The sequence below is a fragment of the Tauraco erythrolophus genome, chromosome 3, assembly GCF_009769465.1.
Source record: "Tauraco erythrolophus isolate bTauEry1 chromosome 3, bTauEry1.pri, whole genome shotgun sequence".
NCBI lineage: Eukaryota > Metazoa > Chordata > Aves > Musophagiformes > Musophagidae > Tauraco > Tauraco erythrolophus.
In genome coordinates this window covers 9,884,582-9,904,479 of record NC_141467.1, presented here as the reverse complement: position 1 = coordinate 9,904,479, position 19,898 = coordinate 9,884,582, and the positions used below count along the sequence as shown (strand labels likewise).

The 19,898-nt window shown below is 43.3% G+C and overlaps 2 protein-coding genes across 2 annotated transcripts in view; one reads left to right on the top strand and one right to left on the bottom strand.

Annotated features, from left to right (window-relative positions):
- Positions 1-12,088, top strand: part of JARID2 (jumonji and AT-rich interaction domain containing 2) — a 172,222-nt gene extending 160,134 nt beyond the window's left edge. Inside the window, exons 15-18 of the mRNA XM_086608459.1 lie at positions 3,971-4,101; positions 6,332-6,515; positions 8,006-8,113; positions 10,182-12,088. Of these exons, the coding sequence (XP_086464585.1) occupies positions 3,971-4,101; positions 6,332-6,515; positions 8,006-8,113; positions 10,182-10,358 (600 nt within the window). The 3' untranslated portion in view covers positions 10,359-12,088. The remainder of the gene's footprint in view (positions 1-3,970; positions 4,102-6,331; positions 6,516-8,005; positions 8,114-10,181) is intronic.
- Positions 12,089-13,128: 1,040 nt separating this feature from the next.
- Positions 13,129-19,898, bottom strand: part of DTNBP1 (dystrobrevin binding protein 1) — a 68,529-nt gene continuing 61,759 nt past the window's right edge. Inside the window, exons 8-10 of the mRNA XM_086609001.1 lie at positions 18,352-18,507; positions 16,286-16,429; positions 13,129-13,747 (exon numbers count right to left, since the gene is read on the bottom strand). Of these exons, the coding sequence (XP_086465127.1) occupies positions 13,500-13,747; positions 16,286-16,429; positions 18,352-18,507 (548 nt within the window). The 3' untranslated portion in view covers positions 13,129-13,499. The remainder of the gene's footprint in view (positions 13,748-16,285; positions 16,430-18,351; positions 18,508-19,898) is intronic.

Genomic DNA, 19,898 nt, shown 5'->3' with positions numbered 1-19,898 from the left:
TGTAAATAGGAACAGCATGGTATTAGCACTGTGCTCCTGACTGTCCAACCAAGAGGCTGACAGGGGCTTTATACGTATCCCCCGATGCTCCCCACCAGGTCGTAGTGTGGGTGAGAAACCTGCCTTGAAAATGCTACTACACAATTACCACTCCGTGGTTCCCATCGCAGGGTGGTCTTAGCCTGAGCAGACTGGCTTGCTGTTAGGAGAAACCAAGTGGGAAGAGGCACTCCAGAAGTGCACCTGATGTCCTCCAGGCACTGGTGGCGGTGTGGCCACAGGACCAGGCTAGGCTGCTCTGAAACGAAGCCACTGGCTTTACATACACCCCTCCAGTGAGTAGGTGTTTGGGTCTTCAGCATCAACTGTGTCACTCTGCACATCCACTCCTCCTGCTTTGCCATACTGGATGGCGTGTAGACGTGGCCTGTGTCATACTGAAGGAGATGAGAAGCTGCGAGGACAGGACACAGGATGACAATGGGGAACGCTGGTTTCCTCCCGCTGGCTAGGATAGTGGTTGTGTTGGTGTGCGATGCCAGAACCGAAACGGCTTCAGGGAGCAGCTAGTCAGGAAATCCATGCGAGGAGAAGAATCCATGCCTCGCTTCTCAGCAATGGTGGAGCCCAGTTCAAAACATCACTATCAAATAGCTGTGCTGCGATGGTGAGCAGAGATTAAGAACCTTGAAAGAGCAGTGGAACGCAAAATATCCACTACTGTGGTGTTTCATTTCAAAAGGCAGCCTCACATAAAACCAAGGAAGCTTGTTAAATTGAGAATGCAAAAAGAAGGGTTAAGTGCTTGCATGCAGCATAGAAATTGTTTAAAGATGCTGTGTTAGAGGCTCACAACACATGCACATTGCCTAGCAAAAAAAAAATAATTCAAAAGACAAACCCCTACGAAACTTGGCATGGCTAAACACCAGGAGAAAGGAGTCTGTTTGAAATGAGACCAAAAAATCCCTTTTGCATCCAGAAGATGAAAATGCAAGTAAAAGAACCAATCTAGCGAGATGCATGAGTAAACACACAAATGCAGACCAAAGAGAGATTTCAAAGGACGACTTCCCGAAGGCCAAAAGAAAAAAATCAATGCAGAAAAGAATGAGACCGGGGAAATCAACATGGCTTTTGCAGTGAGATTGTGGCCCCCAGACCTTGAAACTTTTGGAAAGATGTATGGACATAAGAGATCCGGTTAACAGAGGCTACGAGCGTTTCTGGAAGACTTTTGGTGAGGTTCCTCAGGAAAGGCTCTTAAAGATTAACCTGCCACAGATTGAGAGGGAAGGTTCACACACCAAAAAAATAACTGAATTAAAGAGACGCAGAGGATGGGAACAAATGATCAGTTTTTATCTTGGAGGAAGGTCTCATACTGTGTTCCTTGGGAATTTGTACTAAGACCAGTACAATTCAATGTGTCCATAAATAACCTAGAAAGAGAAGTGAATAGCAAAAATAATCCTTTATACTGGGGATATTAATGTTAATGACAGCAAAAATTAAAGCTATGAGGTGTTGCAGAGAGATTTCATGACACTGAGTGATCTGAAGGAGAAATGGTAGATGAAGTTCAGTGTTGGTAAATCTTAAATTACTGTGGAGTGAAAAATAATCTTCATTTGACAGACACAGCGATGGGCTCTAAAGGAGCTCGTGCTATTGAGAAAGAGAGATCTTTGGCTTCCTGTGGAGCTGCTGGCCAAGGGCTCTGGAGAGGTTTGGAAAAAAGATCTGAATGTTAGGAACTGCAAGGAGAGACTAGAGAACAAAGCAGAAACATTACTATGGCACTCTGTAGGCTCTTGCTGTGGCCATGGCTTGAGTACCGAGTCCCTAATTGCAAAAGGAATATAGGGAAACAAGAAAAAGCACAGTGGAGACTGATGATTAAAGGTGTGAAGTAGCGTCTGTATTAAATATAAGACTACTCGGCCTGGAAAGCAGGTGACCGAGAGACGTACACGATAGTAAGACAAGATCACAAGTGGCAGGCTGCTGGTAATTACAATATGAATGTTCTCTGACTTCCATGACATTGAAAAATGTGTCATTGGAAGAAATTATTAGGCAGTGGGTCAAAAGCAAACAAAAGCCTGTTTTAAAATACTTGTACGGGAGAGAAAAGTCTACCTGGATTTGGAAGTGCAGATAAACGCGCAGATGCAGGACACACCTGTCTCGGGCTCAGCAGGTCGCTGAGCTGCCAGCCAGCGGCAACGCGCCGTCCTTCTTTCTCCAGCCACCCACGGTGGCCTTTTATCCTGGCTGCGCGTGGTGCCGGCGCGGGCTTTTCATCTGGCATGGGGTGGCTGTTCTTATGCAGCCTCGGACAATACGCAAGGCAAATCTAACACAACTTCCCATACCCCTCCTAAAAGTGCAGCTGTTCTCACCCCAGGCAGGCTCTATCAGAACCTTCTTGGAGAATGCTTTTCTTACCTGCGACCCTCTTTTGAACACCTTTGGGTCAGCAAAGGTTACTAATCCATTTTATGATATATATATATTAGTTATCACTTCAATGCATGCAACTGGTGCTATTAAAAATGATTAATTTTGATATATTGGTTCTGATAAAAGAAATACCAAGAGCATGTAATTAGGGTTACAAAACAGGGTGGAAAAAATAATAAGGTTAAAGATGAATCTTTGGTTTTGTTTGTCCTGAGTACATATTTGGTGGATTTGACTCCTAGCCAAAATGGCACCTTCACGTTACACTCCAGCGTTAGCATCATTTGAAAACTCTCTGACTCTGTGTAAAGCAAACCATAGCTCTGCAAACACTGGGGAAACTCTGGGCTTTTTCCAGCTGCCCAGTAAATGAAGGAATTTGCCTACATAAGAGTTACCGAAAGGGTTTAAGTATTTACCGAAATCAGTCGGTTCATATTGACAGGAACAAAAGACTCATGTTTAAAAGCTTACGCAGCGAGGAACTGGTAATGGGCAAAACTGAGTGGAACTTGAAACTTCCTCTTCTGCCTGTTGTCTCCATCCCCTGACATCTGCCCATTTTGGTAGTTGTTGTCATCTTGACATTTTAAAAGATGCACAATAACAGCAGTTCTGGGCTTCAAGCAGGTCAGAAGACTGGATCTTACTGGATGGCCGAGAGTGCCAATAGTGTCGTACTGAGCTGAAGTGATTGGGTTACTCCTCTTGGCCTCCACAGGAATAATGAAATTTAGGGAGATAATTTTGAGGTGTTTGTTGGTTCCTCCACTTCAGTGAACTGTGTGCTCATCTATGCCTGGGCATCCTTCTTTTCATTTTTCTTATTTTCTTGACATCTCTCCTGTCCCTTGTCTTTTCCACTGATGAAGTTTAGTTTTGTTTTTTGAAAAAAGTGTATACCTGGAATGTGGCGACACTGGAGTATTTGCATTTTTCTTCATTCTCTTCATATATGCAGACTTTGCTTATCTTTTGTCTGCGTTAAATTTCACAGTAAAGCGTATTATGGAAAGACAGCGTACAGATTGATTTCTTAGCATTTATTCCATCGTGCACTGCAGATTCTGTTTTGCTCTCTGCTGGTGACTTTGAATGAAAACAAAACATTGTGTACAACAGGCGCACTAGGGTGTTCTCCGAGAAAGCCGTTGGTTGTGACGGTGGCATGCATTTGGGTTAGGTTTTCGAGGTTTTTTTCCTGTGGCATAGGTTCACCCAAAGCACCTGCAGAAAATCTTCTTTCACAGTTCTTTCAACAGGAAGGCCCAATTCAGCGAAGTGCTTGGGCACCTGGCTCTCCACTGAAAGGACTGATTTATAATTAGCATTTATTTCAGTGTGAGGTTAAGTTAGAAACATAAATACTTTGTTTAATTTGGACTATAGAAAAGTCTGACTTCTGGTTGTTTTAAAAGGCAGCTTTTTGCTACACTGAATTCGTTCTTCATAACTTTTTACTTTCAACTTGGCTTAAGAGCTAATTTGGCAATTTCTGTCCCAGGAAATGAAGAGACGACGTATAGCCAAACCATTTTCAATGGAAAAGTTGCTTTATCAGATTGCAACAGCAGAAGCGAAAAAGGAAAATGGACCGACTCTGAGTACGATATCATCACTTCTTGGAGAGCTCAGGTAACGAATTGGGGTCTGTTGCACCTGTTTTGTTTTCATTGACAGACTGCAGAGGTGGATGACGTAAGTAACCATTTCAGATGCATGTCTTTCACCTACCTAACCAAGCGAAAGCCCAGCAAACATACTTGAGAACAGCCACATGTGGAAGAATCATAGAATCATAGAATGGTTTGGGTTGGAAGGGACCTCAAAGATCATCTAGTTCCAACCCCCCTGCCATGGGCAGGGAAACCCTCCACTACACCAGGTTGCCCAAAGCCTCATCCAACCTGGCCTTGAACACTTCCAGGGATGGGGCATCTACAACTTCTCTACAAGAAGCAGTTTCCTTGGCTGTATCTGATGCAAGAGTGCCCATGGTTAGGATGTCCTACTCTAAGAATTCCCTACTTTGGGCACTATCAAAGAGTTAAAACTACCGTTTGCCTTGGGGTTGTATTTTGTCGATTCTTGGTGCTGAGAGTCAGGATTTCCTGATTCGTTAGGTGAGCTACATGGTGCCAACCGGTTAAACACCTTTCTTCAGGTTTGTCAGCCTCTCGGTGTCAGTAGCCACTGTCAGTCCATGCCTGTAATGGGTTCTGCACCAGGAACCCTCGCTTTCAGCATCAAGGTCGTTGTACTACAGTTGTAAAAGGTACTTTGTGTACAGAAAGTGATCTTGATTTAAACCGCTGAATAAGCGAGCAGCGTGTGCATGGGTGCTAACGCATCTCGCATTAGAACTTGAAGATTTTAAAGAAAAAAACTTTGTGCTCCTTTTTCTCTCCAGTATTATGGAAACGTGTTTAGGGTTTCTCTTAAGATAGGCAAAAAAGGAAAATATAATGTTGCCTGGCTTCCTGTGTAATTATCTTCTCTTTTGTTCCCTACCATGTAGTTGCTACCTATCTTTCAAGTTTGTGACAACTGGTACTCGAGATGTCAAGAAAGTTTTGATGAATGGAATCTACAAACTGTATTTAACTAACTAGCATGTGCATTTGGAAAATTTCCAGTGACATATTGAAGGGGAAAACAGCCCATGTTTTGTTTTAGTGTTCAGAAAAGAAATACAAAGAGGTGTGCTGACTGCTTTACCTGCAGCGGGTTCCCCTGTGCGAGTAATCACTTCCAAGTGCATTTTTCTTTTTTTTTTTTTCCTTGAAGAGGAAAAGTCTGCGAAAGGTGAAACAGAAATGTTGGTGCTTGCTGTTAGACCGTCACATCGACCTCTATCAGAGTGGTTCTCAAACTTGTTCTTAACGCTTAGGTTGGAATTCTCTGGAGGATATCGGTCCTTCCTGTGGCTGCTTATGTAAAACAAAACCCCAAACAACAAAACCTGAAAAAAAAACAACAAAGTGGAACACTGTACCATATTTTTGTTCCTTTGTTTTGTTTTGCTTGTTTGTTCTGTGTCTTTTGCTGCCTCCTCTCCTGATCTGCCTTGGTTGCTCAGTTTGCCCATGCCATTTGCTTAGCTTGGCTCTCCACCCATCTTCTGCTGTGTCTGGTGGTGAGCTTTTTTATTCTCCCCTTCCATCTGCTCAGCGCGCTCCGCACTTGCTGTCTTCCACTCAGTCCCACCCGACCTGCTCTCCTGATGCTGTATGGTTCAGCATAGGAATTATTGTCCACCTTTCGGACGCCGTGGGTGAAGGGCGGCTAGAGGGCTTAGTCTTTACTCTTAATTGACATCTCCTTCTTTTTCCCTTGGGTGTACAGCAAGATCTTCGTCTTTTGGCACTATCACTTGCCCTGCTCCCCCTTTCCTGCCTGAAGCACCTCACGGCAGCAGGTCCTTGGTTCATCTCTGCCTCCTGATGAAGGTGGCTCTGTTACTCCCGACAGCAACGGCTCCTCCTCCTCACGGTGGCTTTTGGCAACTTCAGGAATGAGAGTCATGTTAGCCACATCTCCCAGCTCTCCACATGGCCCCAAGCAACCATCGACCTCCAGGAAGTACTCAGCAGTCCCCAGTTCTCTGTGGAGCAGTTTGAGAACCACTGGCTTGATACAGTGGTCGCTGTTAAAATCCGGAGACAGCTTTTGCAATTAGGCAGCGTTTCTGTGGTGCTGGCTGTCTCTCACCACGCATAGGGAACGGCACCAACCTCCAGCAATACTCAGGGCTTTGCTGTGTGGAGCTAAGGTTTCAGTCATGATGGTGGTAAAAGGGTGATTGTACATGGCTTTGTGGTGGTACGAGGCGACGTCCATGTCTAATTGCATAAAACATTCACAGGGACACGGAGCTGAGGCAGCGGCGGCAGCTTTTCGAGGCAGGTCTCCATTCCTCAGCGCGCTATGGCAGCCACGACAGCAGCAGCACAGGGATGGATGGGAAGAAAAAGCCTCGAAAGTGGTTGCAGTTAGAAACGTCAGAGAGGAGATGTCAGATCTGTCAGCACCTGTGCTATCTTTCCATGGTGAGTAAAATGCTTTCCCACTGCTGGGGTGCTGTCCCCCGTTCCAGCGTTCTATAATGGACTACAAGCATTTGAGAGACAGCACGTGGCTACAGAGCTACCTCATGCACTCCACACAGGATGCAGAGGTGTTGGTTTGGGCCACAGCATTTATTGCCTTGGGCAGTGGCGACAGAACGCAAGGGTTACTGTCAGCTGGCTTCCCTCCCCCCGTAAGGAAGGGATCAACTAGTCACTCAGCCGCTCTTGGATGCCCACGAGCATGTCTGCACTGCACTAGGAGGGGCAACAGAGATACCTGCAGGTTGCCAGAAGCAGTAAGTCATGGCAGAATGGTTTTCAGGGTGAGCGAGCAACTCAAAATACGTGCCCCGAGGCTCAGCCTGTGCTGTGACAGTTTCCCTGCAAGCCCGGGGGGGATGTATCCTGTCTGTCAGGCTAAGATGCTCTTTGCCAACCTGCCTGTTCAAAGATGGAAGTCACGCCCATAAACTTCTTCTCTTTGTAGAAGGAATTGCCTACCGTATTTTGAAGGTGTGCTGACCGCTGTGGGGGTGCTTTCAGGTTTTTAGCTGTATGCAGAACACCTAGAAATACAGCAATTTCACTAAAAATCCAAAAGTCCCTCCCACAACCTTAGGTACCACTGGATTCCAAGATCAGATATTGAAATAAACATAATACAGTGCCTGCAAGTCCATATTCAATCCTTTTTTTCTGTCCCCTTTGGGGTTTTTTTTTGGTTATGTTAGGTTTTTGATGGAAATACAATGTGACTGTGAAATGATGAGATGTAGCTGTTTCCCTCCCTAGGATGGAATATGCTGAGTTCTAGCCTAAACTAAATATGCTAGTTTAACTTTAAAATGAGTTTGTTTGAAAAAAACAACCAAACGAAAATTCTGGTCCGTTTGCTCTGGAGTATGTGTAACCAAGGGAAGGATTTTTCCTTGTAACTCTGAACTGTAATAAGGGACAAAAAGTTGACTTGGTTGTCAGATTCCAAGTGGAATGTGCAGGCTTGGCAGGTAGCCAGCTGAGCAAACGTGACCTCTGCTGAATGAGACAGGAGCTGAGGAATCCTGTGGCGAAGCTTCTGATTTTATCCTTGTTCAAGACAGCATTTAGAGTAATGGGAAACAGCTGCTTTCAGAAAAATCTTTAGGCTACATACTGGATGCCAAGGAAGTTTCCTGCATATATCGTAACTTGGATTTGGCCTTCATTACTGTTGGTTGTTTTTAAAAAAATTGTATGTGTTTGCCAAATTAGCACTCAAAAAGGGATACGTAGTTTCTTTTTGTACACACCTCGAATATTTCACAATGTGTAACGCTCCTTGTTTAGCCTCCTTCCACTAACTTGTAGTAAAAGACACGTTCAATAATTCACAATTATTAAGCAATGGGAAATGCTGCACGTGTAACGTAGCGACAATTTGGAGCTTACTGTGCTTCTCCCCCCCCGCCCCCATCCCTGCGTTTCTACAGGTGGTACAGGAGAACGAAAATGTTGTCTTCTGCTTGGAGTGTGCCCTGCGGCATGTGGAAAAACAGAAGTCTTGTCGGGGACTGAAAATGATGTACCGTTACGATGAGGTCTGTGCCATGTTCCTTTGTGGCGCTGGTGAGCTTTGATACCGGAAACTTGGGAGGAGATTTAGCTCTGCCTTTGTCCTACCGAGACCTCAGGAGACTCTGCTTTGCTGTTTGGCTTAGTTTTGGTGTGGGAAGAGGGCGCTTTATTGTGAGCTAAGTAAAAGAAATGAGAGGGGAAACATGATTACAAAGATGAAACCTGAAGTGTAAACTGCTTGGATATGTGTTACGGAAGGGAAGCCATTTAGTGCTTTGGGATGCTGTAGAACGTGGGGCTGTGCTTTGAGTGGTGAATCGATGACAACTTCTTTGCTTCAGGATAAGCTGGTAACTGCTGGTAACTGAAAGTCCATGCGGACTTACTCCAGTCCAGCCGGAACCTTCTTTAAGGCAGACCTGTGGGTGAGAGCTCCAGGGAGGGCTGAGCGGCGCCAGGTGCTGATGACTGATCACAGAGCTCCAGCTGGTGATTCAGGACCGTGCTGGGGTTCGGGGCCAACACCGCCCGGCAGCGCGGCGACGTGACGCCTCTCCCCTGCCCAGGGAGCTGCGCTCGTGGCCAGGCAGCGCGCGGGAGGGGATGGGGGAGCAGCTTCCTGTTAGACCGAGCTGGGGGTGGCGAAGCCGTGGGAGAAGTGACAAAACCGGCTCTCGGAGATCAGTGCTGGCACACGCAGCTTTTTCCACGGGCTTCTCGGCAGTTTCTGATGTACGCAGGAAAAACCCAAAAGGGCAAAGTAATTCTGGGGCAGATCGTGCCCTTGCGACACCGTCCACTTTAACTGTGGACTCTGTCCTGGTACCAGGTGCTGTAGGCAGAAACAAGGGCAGCCTGGGCAGCCCCGACAACAGCGAACCTGCCTTCGTAATGCGATACGCACCACGGAGTTTCAGGAAGTTATTCAAAAGTTTTAATGTATTTCTCTTATTTTTGAGATTAGTCAGTCCCTTACATCCTGTGTTTTCACAGATCTCTTAATTCTGTTGAGGTTTCCAAAGCCACTCTCTCCAGCAGAATCACATACAATAATTATTTTTAGGTTTTTTAGGTAGATATTTTAGGCTGCATTGGGAAAGGCAGGAAAACCTCTCCTTCAATACTGGATGATGATGATTTTTTCAAATTTAAAAAACTGTCACAAAGTTTCTACATTTCTGAAATTTACTAACCACACACCTGGTTATTAGTACAAAATTTTTTTTTGAGGGCTGTGAATGGGGAGAGAGACAACCTGCATGCTGAATGCCACGTGCCAAATCTGTGTAATTACGTAGACTTAATTAAGAGGCTGTTTCAACTTTGCACAAAAATAACTTCTCAACATTGCTAGGAGGATGGGACAGCCAGGTCAGAAAAACGTCTCTTTGTCCTCCCCCCTAAATTCATCAAATCCCAGAATATAAAGGAACGAGGAGTGGTGGTGGAGCCAGGCCACGTTGATGTGCAGTTCAAAGACGCCGGTCTCTTGCTGCTCACAGTGCCATGGACCTGTGGCCCTTTTCCTGCAAGGCAGCCAGCCGGCTTTCTCTAGGCACAGGTTCAGAGCACCTGGACACCCAGAGATCCCAAAAAGCAATAAATGAAAGTAGCATCCCGTAACCAATGACAACAAGGTCACAAGGAAAAAATGGAATCTTTTTCTTTTAAAGACATATTTAGTAAAGTATAAGCCATGCTACCATGGATTTAACTTTATGGCATTTCTAACTTTGCTCAGCAGCAGGTTTTAAATTGTATCTATCCGAAGAGTATTTCTGATAGATAACGCCCAGCTGCGTTATTCTTGCTCAGATGTTCCGAGTTCTGCTGCTCACCGTCTTTAAGTTGGGAAGGGGGAAGCTTCAGCAAGGGCAATACTTGCACCACCACACAGTACTTTTTCACAGACTCCTTGTTGTGAGTAAGTAGTGTACGAGCCCAGCTTCCCCACCGTTTGCAAGTATTTAGATGTTTTCCCCCAGGTGGGTGCTTTCAGTCAAAAGGCAGCGCTACATCTCGTCCATCAGAAGTGACTGGAGAAAGAGCAAATGGTGATTCGTGTTTTGTTTTTTCCCACTTCCTGAACAGGAACAAATCATCAGTCTGGTCAATCAGATCTGTGGAAAAGTATCTGGTAAAAACGGCAGCATTGAGAACTGTATCAGCAAGCCTACACCAAAAAGAGGACCTCGTAAAAGAGCAACAGTTGACGTGCCATCATCTAGGCTTTCATCCTCCAGTTCATCCAAAAGTGCTTCAAGTTAATCCTGAAGATGCCAACACTCTCATTTTGTCAATTTATATATATTTTTTGTAATTATTATACCATAGTTTGGAGTACTTGCTGTAGAATACAAGCTGTCTTTGCACTAGCTCTAAAGAAGATTTTCTTCTGGTTTTAGAGAACTAATTTTGTTTTAGCATTAAACTGTTGGATTTTTTTTTTTTTGTACTTAGAATAGATAGATAGAGCAGTCTGATTTTTTTAAACTGCCGTATGTTCACTGTTTTAAAACCGGCAAGGGGCTGATAAAATATTAATTTGTATTGTCCCTATGGCTGAAAAAAATAAAAAGCCTTTTTGGTAACTGTGAAAAAAGGCTTTTAACCCATTTTTTGAATAGGTTAAAGTTTGATGTGTTTTATAATTTGTTCTCCAGTCATGTGAGCAGATTTTTCTAGAGAGAAAAGGGATAGGAGACAAAAACTTGAAAGAAATTGCTTTACTTTGGCTGTCTTTTATTCTGTCATGGCAAGATGAGTTTTGTAATTTTTTAAATTGGAGAATACACACTTTCTTTGGGAGGTTATGGCAGCTGAAGATGGACTTTGTTTCCTAACTGTAGGCAAAAGGAGGAGATTTGGAGTATGTTCTCTTTTACCAGCACATCACTATGCATCTGTTTTGAGGGGGAAAAATAAAAATTACAAAAAGAAATAAAAAAAAAAAAAAGGAGGAAAAAAGACTGCCTGCCTTGAGGAGTCACGTGAGGGAAAACTGTGCCTGATTTCATTAGGAAATCCATTCTGTTATTTTTTGGTGCTGTTGGCTACTTTATCAAAAACCCTTCAATAGCATCCTTTGGAGAAAAAAAAAAAAAAAAAGAAAAAAGAAAAAAAAAAGTGATTGAAGCCATAAGTGCTTCTTTTGTCATGGACGTGCAATCTTTCTAACATTCCATTTCCATTCCACTGCTGTTTTCCACACCTTTACACAGTCAAGCATTAATTTTTGTTTTGAATTTGTTTCATTATATGATCACATTTAGAGCCACTAGCAGGTCTGCATATTTCTTTTGAATGTGAAAATGCATTTGCTTTCATCTTGTCTATTTTTTCTCTTCATGTTGTAACAAAAAAAAAAAAATCACACCTTTTGTACATATGCCTGTAAATTTTTTTAAATACTTGAGCCTTTTCTTGGGGTGGGGGGAGGGATGGCGAAGAGACAAGATGAAGAAAAGCCTTACGTTTCACTTTCTTCATCGGTTGGATTGGATGCTTACAGGGTTTTTCTTGTAACATTTATAAGTGCTGCTTACATCACTGAACAACAACAAAAAATAATAATGGAGTAGCTGTTGCCCTTTTCTGGTTGTGTGTACAGTATGTGTGGAATAAAAAAGGGAAAATGTTTTCACAAACTGTTTTGTTTCGTAATTGAATTCAACAATACCGTAGCTACCCATATTGCACTGAGCTTGCCAGTGGTGACTGTCAGGAAAGTCCTATGATACCATTTGTTGGTCGTTGTTGCAGAAGACTGAACTGTTTTGGAATATTTAACAATAACATAAACAGAGTCAAGTGTTTTCAAATGTGGTTGTCTGGTTTTTATGGCCTTGCTGTGTACCTTTCCCTCTTGACAGTAAACTTCTGACTATGGCTTACAGTTGGACATTTAATTTATTAGCGCTGCTCTGCTCTCTTTCCTTGTAAGGAAAGACTTCATGTTGTTTATTGCCAGTTTTTTGTTTACTTTCCAGGTTTGTACTACGAGGTTTAATAAAAAAACAAAACTTTTTTGGACATTTTGTCTGTCTTCTGGAAAGTGGATGAGTCAAGTGAGCTGCTTGAAGAACAATTCCTTTCAACAGCCGCCTTGTTAAACAGTCAATGTCTAATTGTAGGTAGGGAGCTTCTAGCTTTCATTTCCCAGAGAAGGGGCAGGAAGCACTTTGTCAAGTCACAGGAGAGAAGGGCGAATCCTCAGGAAACCGGCCGCTTCCCAGCTGGCAAGCAGCTGGAGATGCCGCGTTCCCAACCGTTAGCCTTGTCAGGGCAGGTCTTTGGAAGGGATCTGCATCACAGCTCGCCCTTCTACTCACGCTGCTTCTGATTACATTCCTTCCCTCTATGCAAGAAGAACGGAGCCAGGAGTCTTCTCAAAGGACAGCGGAGCCCTGCGAACAGAGTGTGAGACTTGACAAGAAACAGGTGTTAGACATGTTCAGACCTCAATTTTAGAGAGAAAAACGACTGCAGAAAACAACGGCACTAAGACGATAATGACTACGGGTCCTAAGGTTTATAAAATGTACACTTAATTCATAGCTCATTCAGGTTTATTTCCCTTAAATTGCTGGCTTGCATCAGTGTAGACAAACAGATGTTACCACGGAAAAGTAAATTACACTGGTGCCCAGTATAAATAACCATGTTTTTCCTGATGGCTGAATTAGACTCCTCTGTTCCCTGTCATGGATAAAGTATTTGGGTAATCAAGTAAAAGACATGGTTGGGATAGAAATATTTTATTTAATCTCAAAAGAGGAGTAAGTTTATACAACGCTGAGATATCTGCTCCAGGTTTCAATACGCATCTCTCCTCCTTTTCAGTTTTTTTTTTTTTTTTTCCTATTTTTTTCCTTAACAGCTATGATAACTAAGTTGGTCCTGAATAAGAACTGTGAGAGAGTAGACACTGCTGCATTAGTAGACGAAGGCAGTAGGCAGACAGTAGGTAGTAAAGAGTAGAAAATAATAACTTTTCATTTTGGTTTGGATCCTAACTCTTCAGTTGCAGCAGCTGAAAACATGCAAGGAACAATTTGGGTTCGGCATTACACATCAAGGCTAAGTGTTTCCCATCAGCCATTTAAAGGTTAGTGGTCAAAGCAACTTGTATCCTTCGCCTTTAATTCTCTTATACATAGTATATACAACAGCTTTGCTGCTCCCCTGAGCCCCCAGCCTACTGTTAAAGTGTGTGTGCTTTAGGCATTTTATTTTTGATTTGTTTTTAAAAACGAACCTCCACATGACTGGCAGTTTTGTAAAAAGGCTGTATTACTGAGTAAAAAGATCTGGCTGTTCTGCTTGGTTAGCACATTGTTACACAGGCAAGCTCTTCATTCCCTGGTTCATTCATTCAGAAGTCATTCTTAAAGGATATGGGTTTAAGATTCACATAGTCTGAGAGTCACTTTCATCGCTAGCATCCGAAGCGCCCTTTCCTTCAGCCACAGCAGCGAGAGCCGTGTCCACTTGCACTTCCTCTTCGTCGGACTGGACCACGGGAGACTCCCCTTCGCTCGCGTCTTGGCTGGCGGAGTCGGTGCAGGTTGATGACAGCGAGGACAGTTTCTGTCGCAGCTCAGACTGGCTGGGAACCTGGAGACTGAACTCATTCACACAGGTGGTGGAGTCGGGCCCTTGTAGTTGGAAAAAGAACAACAGCAACAATCAAGCTGTGGCTCAGCACATGACTCGAGGCGTCAGCAGATCAACCGAACGCAACGTTGGTTACAGACTTTTTGTTCTTTTGCAAAACACTGTAAAAAACTCTCCCAAAACACAAAGCTGCCTTTTGGATTTTCTGAAGCGGATCTCAGATAGAAGCCACCAGCTGGTTTTAATCTGTTTCTGATGGTGTGTCCGGCTCTCCCTCGTTCTAGTACTGCTAATGCTTGAGATCAAGTAAGGTAAAACTGCAGGAGCAGCACGTCCCTGACCGTTAAAGAGATGTAGCCGATGTCCAGTTTGCCCATCAGTTAAAACCTCTTAATCCTCCTAACTCACTCTGATTGAGTCCGTTGAGACTTCAGCATATGTGGAGAATCGTCACCAATAGGAAAATCCTCCTCCAGACAAACTCCGTCCAACAGAACGACACAAATAAACTCGGGTCAAATAACAAAGAAAATAACTAGGCAATAATACCAATCTCCACTTTTGACTAAAAAAATCAACTTGTTCCTGGGTCCCGGAGAAGCTAAAACAATGTCACAGAACAGGGCTACGCGCTGTCCACGTTCAGGTCCACAATTTAAGATCGCAGTGAGGGCAAGAAACGCGCCTCAGCGACAGCTTGCTGACTATCAGGAGATGTCTGAAAAACCAATGCTCATGAGCTGTCAGCACTCACAGCAGGACAAATTTGAAAACATTGTAATGCGTTGAGCCGATTTTCACTTTCTGCAGTTGCTAAAATAACTTACCTGCATTCTGTGGTGTTCAGTAAAATTGTGAAACAAATCTTGCCCTGACCAACCCAGTTCTGCATGGACAGCAAAATGAAGAATTGTCTTTAAGACAGATAAGCTCCTTTTTCTGAAAGGAGACTACTGTATGCTTGGCTTGACACTAGGGTACAAAGTCCTTAAAGTAAGCACAAAAATCCCTTCTAACTCAGAGGGAAAGGGACCCTCTGGAACCACAGCAGTAAGATTCACAAGACTCTTAAACTGTAGTAGTAGTAACTGTGGAGTAAGTCTTGCCACAAGCCTGTCCAACCTCTGCATTAAGGTTGCAGTGCCGGAACGTTGCAGCACTGGTGCGTCACACTACAGAGCGTGTGCACACGGACACATGCACACTGTCTGCGCACGCACGCTGTCATACTTGTGTTACAGGATAAAATAAATGACAGTGTTTTCAAAGGCTAGCAAGTTTTGCACATATTTAGGAAAAAAACAACCCCACCTAGTAGTTTCTACAATTCCTTAGATAATCCAGTTATGCTGTTTGTGGTTAAGACACGAAGCTTCTCGGTCCAACCTCTGTCAAAGACCCAGCAAGGGGAAAACAGTCCTAGATGCTGTAATTACTTGCATGCCCAAACAATGATCAACTTTAGTGAGGCATGAATTGGATATCTACCCAAAACCAGCCATCTGAACTTAGTTTTCACAATAAAACACGAAAACCTGTAGTAGTCAAGTGTGCCTTGACTACTTACCGTAAACTTTTGATGTTCACAGGAGGTAATAATCACCTCTACATAGGGAGGAAGAAAATCACCCCAGGAGATTATTAACATTTTTCTTTACATATCCCAAAATACAGGATAGGATTTAAAGTACACTGTAAGTACTTTTATAAAAATATTTCAACCTGTATTATCAAAAGCATATTTAAAGGAGCTTCATCATCTCCCCCAAGAAAACACTTTTTGCGTCTTTTGGGAAAAGGCATTTCAGTACTAAAGTTTTTAATTAAGAAGACACACTTCCCTGGTGGATAAAGTACCCAGTATTACTAATTCCCTGCTTTAAGCAGATCCCTCATCATGCTGCAACTTGCCAAAATGTAAATCCGGTTTTGTTCACCAAAACATGTAAACAAAAATTTGGATTAAGATGAACTTAATCCAATTCAGCCAACATTTACATTTAGCTTGCATTTTCATGTGAGAAGGCTACATGAAAGAGCTGCAGTATCAGAATCACTATTTAGAAGCTTCCAGAACGTTGTCATGTTTAATATAAACGAACTGCTGGGTTGAACCATGTCTCTGAATATCTCTCACTGAAGATCTTACACTACGCAACTGGTCTGAATTTACTTCAAAATGCCAAAATTCTGGAAAATTCTAAGAAAGCAGATCCAAGGCAGATCTAATAAAAACCTAATTACCACAAACTTTCTGTTGATGTTTGTTAAAGTGTCCTCTATTGACTTTACACCGAGAAAAACGCACCTTGAAAGCAGTGTGTAACACATCACCTATCCGTACCGTGACAAACATAGCATGAAGCTGCAGTAACTAGATGGAAAGAGACAGTCCAGAAACATCACGGAGTTTTGCAGTAAGCTCCCTTGTCCTGCAACTAAATATTAATGTTTCGAAAACCACTGATGAAAAATATTCAATCTAGACAAAGCGTAACGCTTGATAAGAGAACATCATCCATTACAAATCAGAGCAATTCTGGTGATCTGTCACTTTTTTTTCATTACTAGTATCATACCCAGCATGGGAGAAAGCATATTATTGTCTTCGCCTCCTGAGTTTAAAAAGACATCGAGTGCTTCTTGGTCAGACATGTCCATTAGGTCCATCTGTTCCAGCATGTCCACGTTCACCTCCATGGAAGACATACTTCCGATCGGCTCTGCAGTAAAAACAGTGCAGTGAGCAAACTGACAGTCGGCTGCGTGGCAGTGTGACCTGCCAAGGCCTCACTAGCTGCTGTAACTGCATGCATTAGGAACAATTCAACCAGTATGGAAGGAGGACACCCGCGGGAGCTACTCGGCAGCAACCTCAGCCCAAATCCAGGAGTACTCTCTGCTATCTTCATTCTGACACTAATGTCCATTACATTTTTGTAAAACAAAAGCATTTTTAGCAACAATATTTCTAGCAATAGCTTGTCAGAAACATGCCAGAATGGGGCTCAGGGACAAAGACTGAAACTTTCCATTTTGCAACACTCCTTTGGAATTCTCTCAACGAGTCTTTTTAGAGAAAAACAAACACATCTAAGCACACAATCACTAAATGTCACTATTCAAGGGACACGGGAATTCAGAAACACAGATTAATGTTAACAGCAGCTGTTCTTTCTCCTCATTCAGTTACTCTAAGAAATGACAGTAGCACATCCCCGATATCTTCTCTCAGCGTGGGGATTTCACATTATTAATGACTCAGGCAAACTACTTATTATTGTCCATGTAATACTGACAATTTGCAAGGGAATTAAATAGTTGGATGAGCATCTTCTTCCTTGAACAATAAAACATGCAAACACAGAACAAGTAAGCTCAGGGGTACCCAGATTTACATCCAGTTGCTGCATGTGTAACATTAACTATCACAATAAGCAGTTTAATGGTTTACCTAAATTTAACATTTACACTATTAAAAGCCTTCATATGTGAACTGAGATGAAATCCTATAATTGGATTGGTTTTTTTTTTCCAAATATACTATGGCTCTGCAGTTTTACATGTACTGCAGGATGAAATCTTTCATTAAAACAGTTCTTTGATATACATGGGTTCTGCTTTATGCTGCAAGCTGCAGTTCAGAAATTTAGGTACCCTAACCCTCTAACAGAGCCACGTGTCCAGTACTAGCCAGTGAAAACATCCACTTTTACTCTAAGTGGTCTATATAGATACGGAAAGGAGGAGACCCAAACTCAATTCCTTCCTAGACCAAAGGAATTTAGGCTTAACGTATCCCACTTCTCAGAAGATTCTCCTAGCAACCAATCCAGAACATCTTGCAGATGAGCGTTTACAGCACTCAGGCAGAGAAATGGAAATCTTGGATTGTATTCCCTGCTCTGACATTACAAATGATAGCAGAACTGGTCTTGGAGCAAGGACAGAATCTCTAATTTTTTTTCCTGCCACAGGAGAGATGTGATCTCCCACTTGCTTTATTTCTGGTCCTACGATCTCTGCATTTTGGCCCAACAGATGGAAAACTCCCACACGGAAGTGTCGGTAGTCTGTGGCATTCTTGTGCTTTAACTAGTCTGGAGACACCAGACTTGAAGCTCTCTCCTTATTATGAGATGACTCATCTGATCGCCCATGTCCTAATCACATACTCTGTATGTTACACAGACAGTGGAAATACCTACCACCTGGGAACTGTTTTGAAACACAACACTGAGCTTTCGTCTGCACTTCTAATATTTTTCTGAGGCACCTCCTGCCAGGTGATGATCCCAGGCTTTGGAACTCCAGGGGACAGAAGTGACCGCCTCCATCCGTACCTTTATAGATACAGGTGCACTCTTCAGCAGCAGAGAAAGCTGCTGTTCCAGATGTACTTCAGTGCTTTGCATTTCCTCAGACAACGAGCAGAGAGTGTGACTGATTTTCTAAGGTGCTTTGTTCCCCTGGAACCCAAAGTTTGTTTAAAGAGCATATCTGAAGTTTCAATTCCACCGAGGAAGAATTCAGACACTGCAATGCTTCATCTGCAAGCATCAAAACTGCTGCTGACTCTGACCCCTCAACAATGTTCTCCCAGTTGTGAGTTTGTGGATTACACAGAAGGTATTTTAAAACTTGCCTCGCCTCTCTGCTATCTGCAAGTATCCTGTAGAAAGGTATTGCTCCATGTCCTGCTGGAAGGCTTCTTCAAAGAACTTCTGACGTTCCTTTAGCTTCATCTGCTGGGTCTGCTCCATATCCAAAACCTTCTGTGCATGTTCAGCATCTAGCTCAGCTGAGCGTAAAACAAACAAACAAGTTAAATATTGCGTGTATGTCCCCCTGACTCTGGGAACTTCAGAGCTGCTGAACCAGTTCGATAGTGACAGACTGCTACTACAGACTGGTAACACTTCCGTGCACTTCACAGCTATGTTTTAAAACTGACAGGATAAGGACACTACATTAGGCAGCATAACCTTCACATTAAAGTGATGTCATAACTGCTTATCTTGAGGCAAGGTGCAGATTTCTTGAACTGTATAAACAGCACCACCTGAAAGCACTGTCCATCAGCAACTGAGATTTCAGGATTCTGCCCAAAAAAGCCAACAGATACTGATGCTTCTGCTATCACATGCACCTAATACACATAAAAGCAATACTTTTAATTTGGATGTTGCAGCACATTTCCAGCATGATACAAGTGGAAAGATACACATGTACGTATGCTTCTATGTAAATACATATAAATACACACACATACATACGTGTGTGCTTGCACATGTGTGTGAGATTCTGGTTTTGTCAGCTTTCCGGTAGACTGGAAAAATCCTTTGAAGAATACGCTACGTGTAGTGCAGGTATGTGTCCACAGAAGCTGTGAAGGCAGCCCGACTCGACAGGAAGGAGGCAAACTGGTTTCAACACCACCACCGCACAGTCATTGACGTCAGAATACAGGGTCTCCTCCGGACACAGCAGCAGAGAACGTGCCAGAAGACAACCATGACACTGACACCAAAAGAGCAGAGCCAACTGCCACATATTACTAACACCGAGCAGAAAGGGCCGGTGTGTATGGCTTGTACAGACATACAGTAACGACCAAATAATTTGTTTGTACGCATCCATGCTGGGTCTCTCGCAATTCCTCTTTCCTCCTACAGTGAAAAAAGTACTAGACTGAATACCACTAGAAGAACTCCGTCCCTCCCTCTAGAGGAGTGGCTGACTGGCCAGAGGATGTACAAAGAAGAGAATTGTGCTGTTTAGTGATGAATAACATCTTCCAGAATAAAAAGATGTGGTAGCCATTGAAGCACTAACTCTAGCAGACGGCTATGAGAATACGTTTTAGGAAAAACAATGCTTTCTAGGAGGCATATATAAACAGAAACCCTTCCTCTCAGAGTTCTCTGCTCATTTTTCTAAAGCGGTCTCACGAGCTCTCTGCTTACAATAAAAAAAGAATTTGCCAGCTGAGCTGCTGATGGAAAGGACGGGGGCAGCGAGAAGAGCTGCTGGTCTGGGCTGTTCTACCCATTAGGGGAAGCTCCAACAAATACTGCTGGGTAAAAAATGTCCAAGCTTCCACACACCAGACAGAGTATGGTGTCTGTACGGATAAATGCTGAAAGAGCACAAGGTTTTCTAGGACAAGCATCGTGTCAGTGTCCCAGGTAA